General features: G+C 37.9%; 1 protein-coding gene across 1 annotated transcript; it reads right to left on the bottom strand.

Moving 5' to 3' along the window:
• Positions 1–3,577: 3,577 nt before the first annotated feature.
• Positions 3,578–16,206, bottom strand: LOC140037819 (AAA-ATPase At3g50940-like). The gene is made up of 3 exons (XM_072082958.1): positions 15,981–16,206; positions 13,964–15,378; positions 3,578–4,216 (listed from the first exon to the last, which is right to left on the bottom strand). The coding sequence occupies exons 2-3, from the start codon at positions 14,978–14,980 to the stop codon at positions 3,578–3,580; spliced, it is 1,656 nt and encodes a 551-aa protein (XP_071939059.1). The 5' UTR covers positions 14,981–15,378; positions 15,981–16,206.
• Between the last annotated feature and the right edge of the window lie 784 nt (positions 16,207–16,990).

Below are 16,990 nucleotides of genomic sequence, written 5' to 3'. Positions count from 1 at the left end.
GTGATCTGGTCAAGCATGGCTAGCGGACGATCCCTTTTCTTGTTCTTTAATTCAAGTTTCGGCCTTTAATTAAGGGACAATGTTTTAGATGGGAGAAGATATCATTCACAATGTGTAACCGATATCTAGCCTTGTGATTCTTACTTGCTCCATTTTTTATATGTGAGCAACTCTACTCAGGTTTTTGGAGACTCAAATGATACAGTGGGAGAGGATTTGAATTCAAAATTTCGTATTTATACTTTTTTCTCTGAACCAGCCAATCCATCTATTTCCTCTTGGCCAATTGATATATGTCCCATGAATATTTTCATATTCTCTTTTGATTAAATTTAAGGAATAATTTCAAAAACCTTGCCTGAGATTTCTAACAATTTCAATGAGATCCCTTGAGATTTTCAAAATTACACTTACCTCCTTGTCCATTTAAAATGACAATATTAGTCTTACCATTTTAATAAAACTCCCTTTGTTGGGTATGCATATAGAAAGAATGATATTTATAATTATTTTTTCTTTTTCTTTTCTCTTCTTATTCCTCTTTTTTTTTTCATATTTTACAAGTAAAACCACAGAACTATAAACTATAAATATTGCTTCTAGTTGTTATCATTACCAAATGTTGAATTAGTGACCTTTTTTTTGACAACTTTGAATCTGATCTAATTTTTTGTTGATCTTTTTTTCCTTTGCACCAAAAACAACAATGATTTAAAAAGAAACTGTCCAAAACTACAACTAAATTATTGATACCTCTAACATTTCAAAAATCTACAAACTCTAAAACAATTATGATACTACTTTCTTCTCCAACCTTCAGGGAATATGTATCCCTAGTAAAGCACTATGTCCAATAGCCTGTCATAGTGATAAAACTATTGTAATAATTGTTTATTAAATAATAAATATAGGTATTGAAAATTTTATGCTTTTTTTAAATATTTGATGCTATATATTTTACAATTGTTTTGGAAAGCAATATAAACTATATAAACCAAGGACATTTTAGGATGTTCATTTAAATTTTGACCAGTTCTAAGGTTTGATTACCAAATGTATCAAATCAAGGGCGGTAAGTACAATTTTTAATAATTCAAGGTAGCTCAGTGAAATTATTTATAACCTTAGAGGACGTTTATGAAATTATCCCTACTTATAATCAACTTTGAAGTGCTACAATCAACATGGTGGGCAACGAGAATAAACTCCTAACTATGAAAGTACATGACTTGGAATATAATGCCTATTAGACGCATAACAGTCACTACATGCATAATTGAAGCAAAAAAAGCTGAAAGAGTAGGTCTAATTTGTCCAATCATTCAAAGCTTTTGCAACAATTTCATTTTATCCAATTATTCAAAACTTTTGCAGTGTCCCTTGAATCCAATTTTCAACATGTTTGCAATGGTAAAATAATGGTAGCATTGTTTCAATTTCATCAGTTTGCCACAGTGTTTTTTTTTTCACTTTCAATTCTCAAAATTTTGTCTATAAATATTGTTAACGTTTCCTCAATTTCTTACTCTCCCACTCCATCATTTCTTCTACTGTATCATTTGTTTTCTTTAACCTCTTATCTAATTTTTTAAAGTGTTGGGTATTTGTTTAATAATTATCTAATTATTTTTAGAAAATAACAATGTATTATTTTTGAAATACATAGAAATATATACTATTAGTTTTCAAAAATTAATAATATTATTTTTTTAGAAAAAAAAAATTTTAGAATGCAAAAATTTCAACAAAAGTTAATAAATTTGTTTTCCAAAAATAAATAAAATTACTTTTCAAAAAATAGATTTATTTATTTATGAAATATGTGTTGAGAACTATTAAGATAAATACTTGATTTGATTATAGGTCCATGCTATTATACTATGTAGAGTGTAATTTACAGTGAGTGATAATATAATGAAAGAGGGGATAATAAAGTGATGATATAGCATATGAATTGCACTCTTTAACTCTAAAGAGTGCAATCCATTGTAAATGCTTTAGGACACCTTCAAGACTCTTTCTTGTTTTCATATATTTTTTTTCAGGTTAAGCACCTAGATTTATCTTACGCTACTCCTACATTGTGGGAAGGAGAGTGCCCAAGTGAGTTGTGTGAAGGCACAAGAATATACACGTACCATCATTATTACAAGTACATGAATTTAGAAGTTATATGAAAGAACTAGTAAATTCCAAGAGATTCATGAATCTACTAATGAATCTAAAAGGGAATGAATGTATTAATGAAGCTTAGGAAAAATGGATGAAAAACACTTAAATTTAAGGCACAATTTTCAACACAAACATGTTATAATCAATATGTTTGTTCACATTATACTTCTATCTAATTTGAATGTCTAACTTCTCTAGCTATTTCTTCCATAAGAATATTAATTCTATTTAAACGAAGACTTTAAACTAGAAATATTCGTTTGTACATTTTATACACCAAAAAATGGTAGTCATATGTTGTAAAATCTTTTTTGAGTTCACTAGGCTAATGTAGCAAGGTAAATTCCTTATTTTCTCTAAAAGCGAAATATGTTTTCAACTTTCTCTTAATATCTACATTCAAATACTTACAATTGAGTTAATTAACGTACTCAACAATTACTAGTATGAAACAAGATGAAAGTTAATGCTTTATGTCAATAAACGAGTTGAAATATATAAAAATCATGTATCAACTCTTAAGCTTTATTCTAAGCGCAAAGGGTAAAGAGCACATTGATGGATAGAGCACGAGTAAAAATTGCAGTTTTTAGTCCTATGAATGCTTGGTTAGTCTGACTATAGCCTAGTATGTTTGACTTTAGATAATATTTTCTTCCTCTAGAATTGCATACTTCTCATTTAGATCTTCAATTCTTAATTTTTTTTGACATATTTGATCCTGTTTATTTCTAACATTATACTCTTGAAAGGCATCTTGGATGCTGGAGAGTGGACTTGAAGTGCAAATTTCATAAAGATCATAGACCGAATTTAAAAAATTAAAAGGTAAAGGACTAAAGTTAAATTATTTATACCTTAAGGAATCATGTATGGTAAAGATGCAATATGGGGAACTAATAATGAAATTATTTTATCATACGAGGAACCAAGACTGGTTCTTCCTTCATTTTCTTTAATCTGTGCTTTGCCCCATATGTGGTAGACAAATCACATCAAAGTTTTCTGCCTCTAGAGAATTTGAAATGTATCATAATGTGGCTTGTTATATAATGAGAATTGTAGCGTACCAAGTACCTTAGAAGTTTAGTGTATCAAATGCTCTTGAAAGAGTTGTAATATATGAAATAGTTATGTTTGAATTTCTTTTTTTTTTTTTTTTTGGAGTTTTTTCTTGAAAAATATATTATAGCAATTTGATGTATGTATCAAAAAAGTAATCGAAAATGTGTCCGCGAAAAACGTGAAAATATTTTCTTAGAAAACTGCAATCCAAACAAAGGTACTAGTTTAGCACCAGGAGACATGATGAGCTTGGTTTCGCGCCAGGGGACATGATCTGCGAATTTTGTTATCCTCCTCTGCTCCGGTGCTCCCGCATTTATGCCCACCTTACCCTTCAAATTCAGGTCAGGGAGAGTTTCTCAGCAGAAGATCCTGAGTCTATTTTCAGTACTTGAGTCTCCTTTTTCTCCAGAAGCAATTGAATCAAGCCTCTCAAAATAATATCAGCCTCATCCTTCTTGATCACTTGAACTTCATCAGAAGACACTTTATTCATCTTTACCAGGTCTTTGATTGCTTCAAGGCTGATTACGTTTGCCTCTCCCTCATTTCCACCTTCTTCCTCAAGCTCAAGGGGAACTGCAGCTTCAGGTGCTTGTTGATTACTTTTATGATTTTCAAATTCGACATTTTTCCTTTTTTCCTCAAGGAACTCAATCAGGCCTTTTAGTGCAGTTTCAGGCTCACCATTCTTCAATAACTGCTCCCCTACCTCTGCAGGAGTCACCTTTGTGACTTTCATCAGCTGCTCAACAACCAAGAAGAGTGGATGATCTGTGATTCCAAGGTAATTGGAAGCAAGCAATTTGAAACCGCACGGGGTGCAATACGACATGTAAATGTGCACATCCATACGACCAGGGCGCAATAAAGCTGGATCTAGCTTATCTTTATGATTAGTTGTAAACACTATGATGCGCTCATCCCCACAGCTCGACCATAGTCCATCAATGAAGTTCAGCAATCCAGACAAGGTAACCTGGAAAGATGGTGAGTTAGAAAAGATTTTGCTGAGTGCTGACAATCTAATTTCTCCATGGCTGTAATAAATATATGCATCTCAGGGAGAGATGACTGCAATTACTGGATTCATAGTGAAAATGGAACCTACACTGTCAAATCAGGCTACAAGGAACTGTGCAAAGGGTTAACTGATCAAGAGGAGAGAAGAGGAGCTGAGGGAGAAACCAGCTCAGCTAAATCTGGCAGGAAAACCTGGAAGGTACTGTGGAAGCTGGACGTCAAGTGCAAGCTAAAACACTTTATTTGGAGGTGTATCAATGGAGCATTACCAGTCAATGGACTAATACCTTGAAGAACTCAGACTGGTGATCCAATCTGCAAAGGATGCGGAGAGCAAGAGGAATCTATTGATTCCATTGCAGAAAAGCTCAAGAGGTATGGAAAATGTCATCAATACAATGGGATGGAGTAGTAGAGCATACAGGGAACTTTTTAGCTTGGTGGAATGCTGTTATGGGAGCAACAAGCAGGATAAATGGCATGGCCCATATAGAGTTGACAGCCAATATACTCTGGCAAATCTGGAAAAATAGAAATGATTGGAATTTTAATGCCAAACAAAGACATCTGATAGGGTATAATTTGTTAGTAAATTTATTATTGATTTCCCCTTCTATCCCTGACAAATATGGTGTTAATTGCTGATATTTACTCATATTTGGTATTTGGAATCAATTTCAGGAGTGAAGCAGAAAATTACAAAAAAGGAGGGACTTGTATAGAAAAATGCAGACTTCTAAGGGCTTCAACCTTTAGGTCCTTGAATTGGTGGGGATCACAAGCTAGTGCAAGGCATTTAGTCATTTGGGCTTTTCAAAGAAAGCAACGTAGAGAGACTTGGAACAACAAGTACTTTGGAGGCTTTGTCCACATGTGCGGGGACCACGGATAAGAAGCATGAGTCATTTGGACTCTAGGAAAAGAAACGTACAAGACTTTGAATTTGGTGTGGGGACCACTAGAGATAGCATTAGACTTCCTTTTGGCTTTAAAAAGGGAGAAACGTACGAGAGGTTTATGAATCAATAGTTTTAGTTTAGGCTTTTAGCATAGTTTTAGTTTTCTTTTCTTAGCTCTTTCGCATGGTTGTTCTCCATTAATGGAGAACTAACCTCCTAATTCTAGTCAAGGGGACAACTGAAGATTTGGTTCAACAATAACTGTGAGATCTAATTTATTTTAATTGTTTTCTTCATTTATTGGTATTTGTATGTTTTCTGCTTTAAATTGTTGTTATAGCTATCGTGTATGATTGAATAGATGCGCAATATTTAATTATTCACGTAGGCTATTTGCTAGTTAGGGGTAATTGAATCCGTAATTGTTTGTTATCTCTATCTCAGTAGCAACTGGCGTAATTGGGTTTATGTCAGGGGAGCATACGATCTAACTTAAACAAACCCTCGTAGCATGTTTGTTAGTTAGGATTGGGCCTTTCTAATTATTAATGCAATCTAGAAATTAAATCCTACGGTCGTACCTAGGGTTGTTTTTGGGTTAGAGAAATAGCTAACGGTCGTACCTTAGCTATCGATAAATTAAGGAAGGGTTGGTTGTTTAGCGCGTGCGAGACAACTATAACCAATCTATTAATAAATGTTGGAATTATCTGTGATTCGATGATCAGTGCATGAACCATTTCTGAAGTGTACCCTTGGCTAGAGTTTTCCTTAATTATTTCTCTTAATCAATTATTTTCTGCAGTTAATTTATTTAGTTAGCATTTAATCCAAAACCCCCCATACTTTGAACTCTAGAAGAAACGAATTATCCCCAGTCCCTGTGGATTCGACCCTACTCACCGCTATATACAAAATCTGTATTTTTCTCGAGTAGGTATTTATTATTGTACAGGTTCGGAACCTGTCAATTTTTGGCGCCGTTGCCGGAGACTGGTGTCAGATTAATTTGTTTATTTTTGAGTTCACCTTGTTTTCATTTTTAATTTATTTCTCTCTTATTTTTTTTATAGCTTATGGCTTCTAACACTCCGTATTTTGGTGATATAATGGATTTTGTTTCCGGGGAAGGCGATGAGACTAGTTTTTTTGCTAAGTTTGCATATGCAGAGGCAATAAACTCTATAAGAGAAAGAATGGCTGCTGCAACCTGTAAAATTTGTTATGCCAGGGATCATTCGACCGGTATGTGCCCCGAATATCAAGATAATCTGAGTGTCCCACTCAATAATTATGGAGATTTTTCACCCTGGTCTCAAATGTGGTATGACCCTTATTCAAATGGGTATGAGCAAGGATGGTGGGATGATTCCAATTTTAATTATCAACAAAGGCCAATAGATTTTCAACAGCTAGAGTCTCAAGAACCGTCATCCATGTCAGGTATGTCTCTTGAAGAAATAGTTGAATTAATAGCTACTAACACATATCAAATTCAACAGGAGGTATATCAACTTCAACAGGAGACACAAAAGATGAGTGAAGAGATGAAAGAAGGAAGGTGTGAATGGGCATCTAAAATGAGCAAATTGATTTCTCCAGTTTATGAAAAATTGCCCTTACCGACTATTATCGACCATGAGGAAGATGAGAGTGCAATTATGCTGACAAATGACATGGTACTGCAAGGGTCTCAAGAAGAAGAATCTAAAGATGCAGTTGAAAAGAAAGTTGAAGCGCAAGAATTGAGACCCCAACATCAAATGGTTCAAGTGAATGAATCCAGTGAACAATCTCCAAATGCGGTGACATCTCCTCCATTCCTTGATCAATATTTTCCTGACTCTTATTCTTTAATTCCTGTTAGTGAGATTGATTTTATTATACCAGAAAATTTTGAGTTTCATGACAGGAACAAATTAAGGGTCACGATGGCGAAATATCTCAAACCAGTAAGTGCTCGTGATGGAGGAGTGAGTGCAGATTCAAGGTCATCACTTGTTTGTTTGGCGCCATCTACTAGTCCATAGAAGACCGTAGCTCGTGTGCTCAAAAATTACTCTATTTACGAGGGCTATCAGGATTACATAGAAGATGAAGCACTGAAACGAGCTACGCGATTTTATCCTCCATGAATAAACAGGACAATGTCTAGCCAAAGACATTAAAGAAAGGCGCTACTTGAGAGGCAACCCAAGACTATTTGTTTCAGTTTTCATGCATTTTTGAAGTTTTAGTTAGGTGTTGGTGTCAATTAATAGTTTGATGTTTGGTGGCAGGAAATTAGTAGTTAGACGTACCCATGCCAGGTGGTCACGCCTGAGGGAAGGAAATTCTCGTTCAGGATCTGCGGACTCTATAGCAGTTAGACGCGCCCACGCCAGGTGGTCACACCTGAGGGAAAGAAATTCTCGTTCAGGATCTGCGGACTCTATAGCAGTTGAGCGTGCCCACGCCTTAGCCAGAAGTTCCTTGACTTAAAAAAAAAAAATTTTCAAAAATTCAAAATAAAAACATTTTCCGTTTTACACTTGCAGTTTTGATTCTCACAATTCGGATTTTGAAATTTGAGTGTGCAAAAAAAAAAAAAACTATTTTTTTTCCTTCTTCTTTCTTTCTTTCTTTCTTCTTCTTTCTTTCTTCCTTTCTTCCCTGCTGCGCTGTTTCCCTTTTCTTTTATTTCTTCTTTCGGCTGCCCTCCATCCGCCGCCACCCACTCCGCATCAACTCCCCATCGCATGCCGCTGCCCATCGCGAGCCACTCGCCTCGCCGTCCGCCGCCATTGGCGCCCTCCAGCAGCACCGCCGCGAGCTCCACCGTACCTCACCCACAGTCTACTCCAGCACCGGCTCTCCTCCAGCTTCGCCCACGACCAGAGCACGCCGCGGACCACCAGCCCTTCACCTGCGTGAGCGCCACCGCCTCAGCTCGCCATAGCCGCGCCGCCGCTAGTGACACGCAACCGTCCGTCGTTGCTGACCGCCGCCCATCACCACCTGTCAAGTCTGACAGGTGGAGGTATTGCCATTTCTCCCCCAATTAGTTTAACTCACTGAACTCTGTGTATGGGCTTCCTGATGGATTAAAGAATGTGATGATTCGGCAGTTTCTGGGGTTCATTTTGGACAGATTTGGGTCTAATTGCTACCATATATGGGGATATTTTCTGATATTTGTTGAATTGTTGGCCGTCTGACCTTCCCTGTGTGTATACCAGTGGTACTGGTTGGGGTGTTTTGTTTACATTCATTGATTTTATGTGGTCGCCTGTCTGTTTGCGAGCTAATAACCTTGTACTTCAGTTGTTGGTCGCATTTTGACCTGTGGTTGCTGATATTGCCAATTGCTTGGCTAAATTGCTAACTTGGTAAATTGTATTGGGTAATTGACTGTCTAGTTCGAGACAGTGGTTCCGGTTTTGGGTCCAACTGTGTCTAATTCATTTCATTGGTGTCAAATTGTGGGTACATTGCTGCAATTGCTGGTTATATTAGGGGGCGCCCGTGACGCTTCTTTTTGCTTATTGATATTGGTTGCATGTTCTGAGCGGTTCTCGTTACTGATTGCTTGTTTTTGGATGGCTACTGTGCTCCTCCTTTGTTTACTGTTTATTGGTTGTGTCTTATCGACTTGCTTGGGGTCTTTGGAGCAGTTGTTGCACTTTGGACGGCCTTAATTCTGAATTTGACTACATGGGGTCCATGAGTACTTATTGATTGCATTTGCTATAAGTGTTGGGGTCTGGTTTAATCTATGGGAGATTGACTTGTGCATTTTGCTCATTGGGATGGCTTTAAAAATTGTTATTGCTTTGAATTTTCGGCTTCCATTATTTGTTGGCAATGGTAGTCTCTTGTTGCTTAGAGTGATATTTAGAGTTCATGGTGAAGCCACGAATGGCACCAGCTCCAGATGTGAGTTGAGAGACTAGAGACTCGGATGACCCACATTGACGTCACCATGCAAGTCTTGATCCACAATTTCCACCTGAACTACCCCTGTTTTGATGACTTCAGGGAAGTACCGTTGCCCCTCTCCTTCCTTCTATTTTTACATTATCACATTGAGGGCAATGTGTGAATTAGGTGCGGGGGGGTATCACTGTGGTGCTAGTAATTTTGTTTTTAGTTTCTAGAGTTTTTTTGTTTTTTTTGTTCCACCGCACCTCACCCACAGTCTACTCCAGCACCGGCTCTCCTCCAGCTTCGCCCACGACCAGAGCACGCCGCGGACCACCAGCCCTTCACCTGCGTGAGCGCCACCGCCTCAGCTCGCCATAGCCGCGCCGCCGCTAGTGACACGCAACCGTCCGTCGTTGCTGACCGCCGCCCATCACCACCTGTCAAGTCTGACAGGTGGAGGTATTGCCATTTCTCCCCCAATTAGTTTAACTCACTGAACTCTGTGTATGGGCTTCCTGATGGATTAAAGAATGTGATGATTCGGCAGTTTCTGGGGTTCATTTTGGACAGATTTGGGTCTAATTGCTACCATATATGGGGATATTTTCTGATATTTGTTGAATTGTTGGCCGTCTGACCTTCCCTGTGTGTATACCAGTGGTACTGGTTGGGGTGTTTTGTTTACATTCATTGATTTTATGTGGTCGCCTGTCTGTTTGCGAGCTAATAACCTTGTACTTCAGTTGTTGGTCGCATTTTGACCTGTGGTTGCTGATATTGCCAATTGCTTGGCTAAATTGCTAACTTGGTAAATTGTATTGGGTAATTGACTGTCTAGTTCGAGACAGTGGTTCCGGTTTTGGGTCCAATTGTGTCTAATTCATTTCATTGGTGTCAAATTGTGGGTACATTGCTGCAATTGCTAGTTATATTAGGGGGCGCCCGTGACGCTTCTTTTTGCTTATTGATATTGGTTGCATGTTCTAAGCGGTTCTCGTTACTGATTGCTTGTTTTTGGACGGCTACTGTGCTCCTCCTTTGTTTATTGCTTATTGGTTGTGTCTTATCGACTTGCTTGGGGTCTTTGGAGCAGTTGTTGCACTTTGGACGGCCTTAATTCTGAATTTGACTACATGGGGTCCATGAGTACTTATTGATTGCATTTGCTATAAGTGTTGGGGTCTGGTTTAATCTATGGGAGATTGACTTGTGCATTTTGCTCATTGGGATGGCTTTAAAAATTGTTATTGCTTTGAATTTTCGGCTTCCATTATTTGTTGGCAATGGTAGTCTCTTGTTGCTTAGAGTGATATTTAGAGTTCATGGTGAAGCCACGAATGGCACCAGCTCCAGATGCGAGTTGAGAGACTAGAGACTCGGATGACCCACATTGACGTCACCATGCAAGTCTTGATCCACAATTTCCACCTGAACTGCCCCTGTTTTGATGACTTCAGGGAAGTACCGTTGCCCCTCTCCTTCCTTCTACTTTTACATTATCACATTGAGGGCAATGTGTGAATTAGGTGCGGGGGGTATCATTGTGGTGCTAGTAATTTTGTTTTTAGTTTCTAGAGTTTTTTTTGTTTTTCTTTATTTTTTTTTATTTTTGTCCATCTTTCGTTTATTTTCTTTTCTTTTCTTTTTTTCTAGTGGTCAGTCTTCATATGAATACCAAGTTTGATGCTGGATTGTTGTCTCTAATTCTGCTATTGCCAAGTTTATTAATAAAAGGTATCGAGTTGATGTGGTTGAGTTCAGGAACATCTCTTTGGTGAATATCAATAATTGCTTGACTTTTCTAATTTTTAGTTAACTTTTCTAGGCATAGGGAATGATTGTTGGCATTTTTCTTGCGAATTGGTCCAATTATTAATTTTAGTTCTCCATGTTTGGAAATTTGAGGCTGGCTGCTGTTATTTTTAGTTATTGTGCTATATGGTTATAAATAAGAGTTGACTGCACTCCGCTAGTGATTACTACTGAGTAGTCGGGAATCTTCACCTAAAGTGTTGATTTTCGCGTCAAAAGGTAGTAGTTGCTATGATTGCGTGGTCCCGTAGCAATTAGAGCTGAGTAACCGGGCTCCTCCATCTATCAAATGTTGGAGTTCGCGTCAAAAAGCTCTAAGGGCTATAGACTAAGTCTTTTGTTATTGGTAAAAAAAAAAAAAAAAAAAGTGAAGTAAAGATTGTGTTAGTATGTGAATAAGTCAGCTTGCCGGTTTGTGATCTTAGTGTCGAGATTTTGGTTAATAGTTGGACCATTTACTGATAAATGTGAGCAACCATTCCTTTTTCTTAGATTAGTTTGCTTTAAATTGGAAAAGTTGGTGGTTGGGAAGCTAATTGGGGGGATGCTTCTTGGATTTTAATTACTAATGCCCTATATATGGTTCTCTCTTGAATATTTTGGTAATTTGGTAGATAGAGCAATGACCATTATCAAATTTTGGTGTCTGTATACTTTCCCCATGCTTGAGGGCAAGCATGATTTAGGTGTGGGGGGAATTGATAGGGTATAATTTGTTAGTAAATTTATTATTGATTTCCTCTTCTATCCCTAACAAATATGGTGTTAATTACTGATATTTACTCATATTTGGTATTTGGATTCAATTTCAGGAGTGAAGCAGAAAATTACCAAAAAGGAGGGACTTGTATGGAAAAATGCAGACTTCTAAGGGCTTCAACCTTTAGGTCCTTGAATTGGTGGGGACCACAAGCTAGTGCAAGGCATTTAGTCATTTGGGCTTTTCAAAGAAAGCAACGTAGAGAGACTTGGAACAACAAGTACTTTGGAGGCTTTGTCCACATGTGCGGGGACCACGGATAAGAAGCATGAGTCATTTGGACTCTAGGAAAAGAAACGTACAAGACTTTGAATTTGGTGTGGGGACCACTAGAGATAGCATTAGACTTCCTTTTGGATTTAAAAAGGGAGAAACGTACGAGAGGTTTATGAATCAATAGTTTTAGTTTAGACTTTTAGCATAGTTTTAATTTTCTTTTCTTAGCTCTTTCGCATGGTTGTTCTCCATTAATGGAGAACTAACCTCCTAATTCTAGTCAAGGGGACAACTGAAGATTTGGTTCAACAATAACTGTGAGATCTAATTTATTTTAATTGTTTTCTTCATTTATTGGTATTTGTATGTTTTCTGCTTTAAATTGTTGTTATAACTATCGTGTATGATTGAATAGATGCGCAATATTTAATTATTCACGTAGGCTATTTGCTAGTTAGGGGTAATTGAATCCGTAATTGTTCGTTATCTCTATCTCAGTAGCAATTGGCGTAATTGGGTTTATGTCAGGGGAGCATACGATCTAGTTTAAACAAACCCTCGTAGCGTGTTTGTTAGATAGGATTGGGCCTTTCTAATTATTAATGCAATCTAGAAATTAAATCCTACGGTCGTACCTAGGGTTGTTTTTGGGTTAGAAAAATAGCTAACGGTCGTACCTTAACTATCGATAAATTAAGGAAGGGTTGGTTGTTTAGCGCGTGCGAGATAACTATAACCAATCTATTAATAAATGTTGGAATTATCTGTGATTCGATGATCAGTGCATGAACCATTTCTGAAGTGTACCCTTGGCTAGAGTTTTCCTTAATTATTTCTCTTAATCAATTATTTTTTGCAGTTAATTTATTTAGTTAGCATTTAATCCAAAACCCCCCATACTTTGAACTCTAGAAGAAACGAATTATCCCCAATCCCTGTGGATTCGACCCTACTCACCGCTATATACAAAATCTGTATTTTTCTCGAGTAGGTATTTATTATTGTATAGGTTCGGCACCTGTCAACATCCAATGAAAGCTGTTCAAAAGGCACAACAGGAATGGCAGGAGCAGGTAACAGTCAGAAGAAAGAATGAGAGAATGAGCTCCGCTGATATCAGTGGAGCCAGGGAAGAGCCAGTAGCAGTAGAAGAGGGGAGTGCAGATATTCAAATCCGAGTAACAACTCAAGTGCAGAAAGATTCAAGCAGAGTTGGGATGGGGATCATTGCAACTAACAGCAAAAAACAGGTGGTAATAGCTTGGGCACTTAATGATAGAACCTCAGGAAGTCAACTACAGGTTACTGCTAAAGCTGTTAAGCTGGCCATCATCAAGGCCAAAAAACAGCAGTGGCAGGAAATTAAAGTACGTATCCCCATCATCCAAGTGCTGAAGGAGATAACATCAAGGAAAACCAGGGACATCAGAATGGCAACATTAATCGATGATATCAACAATCTGAGGTCCTTATTCCAGAAATGCTCCTTTTGTTTGGATAGGATTATAGATCATAGATGTAAATTGATTAATGATTATGCTTTAGACATCTTTCAAGATGAGGAATGGATTAATCCTCAGTGTACTTTGCACTTTTGTATAGCATCACTTGAGCCTTTGCTCATATAAGTGTACATCTTTTGCCCATCAATACAAATTATATCGTCGCTGAAAAAAAAAGTAATAAATATATGCAAGTATCTAGGTCAGAGCCCAAGAGACCGACAAGGAATTCTGTGAATCTCCAGCCCTTGGTACTTAACTAACGAGAAATGGCAACTGGCATTTGGGTACCTGGCTAGGAGTCTAAGACATACCGTTGTAGATGGAACTTGTTTAGACATTCAATGTAATCGCCTTAAACCGTGATTATCACTTTCTGCCAACTTGTATGATAACATATATGCTTGATAAAGTCTTCTGGTATATGGTATTTGCAAAGCACTCTAGTTTGTCTATGTGTCAAGAGTTCATCAAGCAATTTCAGCTCACGCAAAGGAGAGAGTCATGCAATGGGCAAAACTGAAACAATATGTATACCCTCGTAATAAAGCACACTGCAAGATTTAATGCTATGTTACTCCAAAGCAGCACAAGTCACGTTGGAAACTTACCCTGTTTTCTTGACCATATTGGTGAGGGTGCATAGGTGCCCTTGATGCTTTTGGCCGGTTGTTCGTGAGCTCAATCGAGCAATCAATGTCCTCCACGACGAGTATCGACTGATTAGCTGTTGAAATCAGATACCTTCTCAGATCAGAGTTGGTCCTGATATCAGTGAGCTCCAAGTCATAGATATCAAATTTTAAATAATTGGCGATGGCTGCAATCAAACTTGATTTCCCTGTTCCTGGTGGCCCAAACAGCAAATACCCTCTTTTCCATGCCTTCCCAACTTTCCTATAAAGCTCTTTCCTTCGGACAAAGTTCTCAAGATCATTGATAACCATCTTTTTATCATCTGTATCCATCGCCAACGTGTCAAATGTGGCTGGATGGTCAAGATTAACTGATTGCCACGGATTACCCCTATGTCCCATCATCCGATCATTTCCCAACATAAACAATTTCAGTGTCTTCTTTTCAACTTCAACAGCCTTGGATCTTTCCAAAACATAAGGCAAGTACTCACCAATAACCATTTCCTTATGCTTCTTGTGAAAGATTAATTCATAATACCGGTGTTCAGATATCATAGTTGAATTGTAGTCACCAGGCATCGTAACGTATCTCGGTTGAATCTGCTCACGAACCATCCTCCATTTTAGCTGGATGCCGTTAAATCGTTGGGTGAGTTCTTCATTGCTTTCCATGCAAACGTTGATTTTCTTTTCTTTTTGAGGCAACGTGGCTCGAAGCCTTTTGGTGGACGGACTTAGAATGGATCCCAAGTAAACTTCTACAGCCTTGAAGAGTTGATTTTGGCCGAGGCCATCGAATTCATCGATGGCTAAGATGACTTCATTGGAGAATGCTGTGAAAAGCTGGTGAACTTTGGTGAAGAAGAAGTGTCTGAACTCCTGGGGGATGATATCATTGGCGAAGGACCTAATAAGCATGGCTGTGGCAGTTACAGAGGCAGCAGCAGAGATGATTGCTTTAGTTGATGGTATTTGGATGTTTGAAGGCATGGCTGACTGTTGAAAAGTTTATGCCCTTGGGGGAATTGTTTTCAGGAAGTCAGATCAATGGGGTTTGATGTAGCTGAAGAGGGTTCCAGGTACTTCAAAATATAAACAAAGAATCAAGAGGAATGACGCTGAGATTCAGTGGAATTCTTCTTGGAATTTTTTTGTTTCCAATCTGTGAAGCTGGAATGACGAGGAAATTAAGCAGAAATAGAAAAAGTCTCGAATAGTACCATTATTGGACAGTAAAGATCGAAGACTTTTGGTAAGTCTTTATGGAAATTGTATGGGAATTTGGGGAAAGACTGGAGAAAAGGTGACTGATCCCTCAATCAGCAAAGACTTGGTAAAGTCTCCCAAAGTTTTCTTCCCTTTGTAGATGACGTTTCTGAACAGCAACGCTGCCAATTAATGACTCCAAACTTCAATTGAGAGAAAAAAAAAAGAGAACAGCAACCCCTTGATAAATATAATATCCGCCAATAAATGAAAAAATAGAGAAATGAACAGACCGTTTAAGGCAAATAAATTGAAACCATTTTACACATCTTAAAATTTCGATCATCTGGAGCAACAAGAATATAAGCCTTGTGTCTGCTTTGTACCGTCACTCCCATCGTTGACAAGGCTAACCCGATTGACAAATAATTCCGCTTTGTAAGAATCAGAGTTCAGTACCTTCCTGCTAACGTTATTTTCTCCATTCATAAAAGTCTTGGGGTTGTTCTTGATTCATTATTGCAACAGATTATAGATTATGATGTTGAAAAATTAGTTTTTGTGACGTTTTTTATTGCTTATAGATTTGGTAGCTAAAATCTATAATACCCAAATAGTAGTTTTTACTGATACTAATTATTCTTTATAATCAATTTCTATAATCAAATTTTATAAAATCTAAAGCAATCGAAAAAACAAGACCTTAACAGGTATCGACTTCATTGTCACTTGGCTCAACAACAATGAGTGAATCATTATATGTTTTCGTCAAAGAGACGTTTACCAGAAAATGAGCATCTTTTGAAGCAGGTACTCGCTCTTTGATGCACTGCCATAACCATGGGACCTAATCTGCTAAAGAATCTCCACTGCAAAAACAATTGGTATATGATGGCAACATTAACAGAAAAGTTACAATTTCAAAGGAAGTGACTGGCGAAGGGTCTTACTAAACAAAGAGGAATATGAAATTATAATCAGAACATTTTGAAGTTGCAGACATCCTTCTTAAAGGAACTTAAAGTCCCATACTTCATTCTTAGCAAAAATTCTCCAGCTTGAAGAAGTAAAATATGATTCTGAAAATTTAGCAAATCTCGAAGTTGGATATTGATAGAGCCGTTATTTGGCACGTTTTGCATTGTCATCTTGTCCTAATTTTGGCCATTCATGGTGCTAAGAAAGGGGATTTCACTCATATTTGACATTTGTGTGAATTGTAGGTGGTTAGCATTAAAATGATATCGCGGGGAAAAATTTCCAGAAGACTTTTCATTTCAGAGCGTGACCACGCCTTGGAAGGTGGACGAAACCGAAAGACGGACCGTGGTCCATGTGGACCAGGCGCATGGGATCAAAACTCAAAGGGGGAAATGGCTTTTGCAGATTGATTTGCACCAGACGTTTCTTGGCTTTTGGACTCCTTGGAATTGCGGCGGCTATAAAGAGAAAAAGGACAAAGCAAGAAAAAACATCAACTTTTAGGCTTAGCTTTAATTTTCCTCTTCTGCTCCTTGTCAGGCGCTTGCTCCTGTTCTTTTCTTTTGACTTTTGTTCCGCCTGCGGCTAGCGACTAGCGGCTAGCGGCCAGACATTAGAGATTCTCGCGGATTGCATCTGGGCTCCATAGAACGGAGACCCTTTTTACTTTTTGCTTTTGACTCTTCAAAATTCCGCCAGATTACTCTTGCGCTTTTCCAATTCTTCGGCAATCAATTGAATGTATTCAATTAATTTACGCGGGATTGACACGATGAGGAGCGGCTAATTTCCTCCTCTACCCAAAGCGTGACG

Source organism: Coffea arabica, chromosome 3c, assembly GCF_036785885.1.
Source record: "Coffea arabica cultivar ET-39 chromosome 3c, Coffea Arabica ET-39 HiFi, whole genome shotgun sequence".
Lineage (NCBI taxonomy): Eukaryota > Viridiplantae > Streptophyta > Magnoliopsida > Gentianales > Rubiaceae > Coffea > Coffea arabica.
The sequence above is the reverse complement of the archived record's forward strand: the minus strand, read 5'-3'. Positions and strand labels throughout refer to the sequence as shown.

Excerpts from the sequence above, each read along its gene's own strand:
- LOC140037819 (XM_072082958.1), bottom strand. The coding sequence starts at position 14,980 with ATGCCTTCAAACATCCAAATACCATCAACTAAAGCAATCATCTCTGCT. Across the intron at positions 4,217-13,963 it reads AATATGGTCAAGAAAACAGG|GTTACCTTGTCTGGATTGCT; the intron begins GTAAGTTTCCAA and ends CCATCTTTCCAG.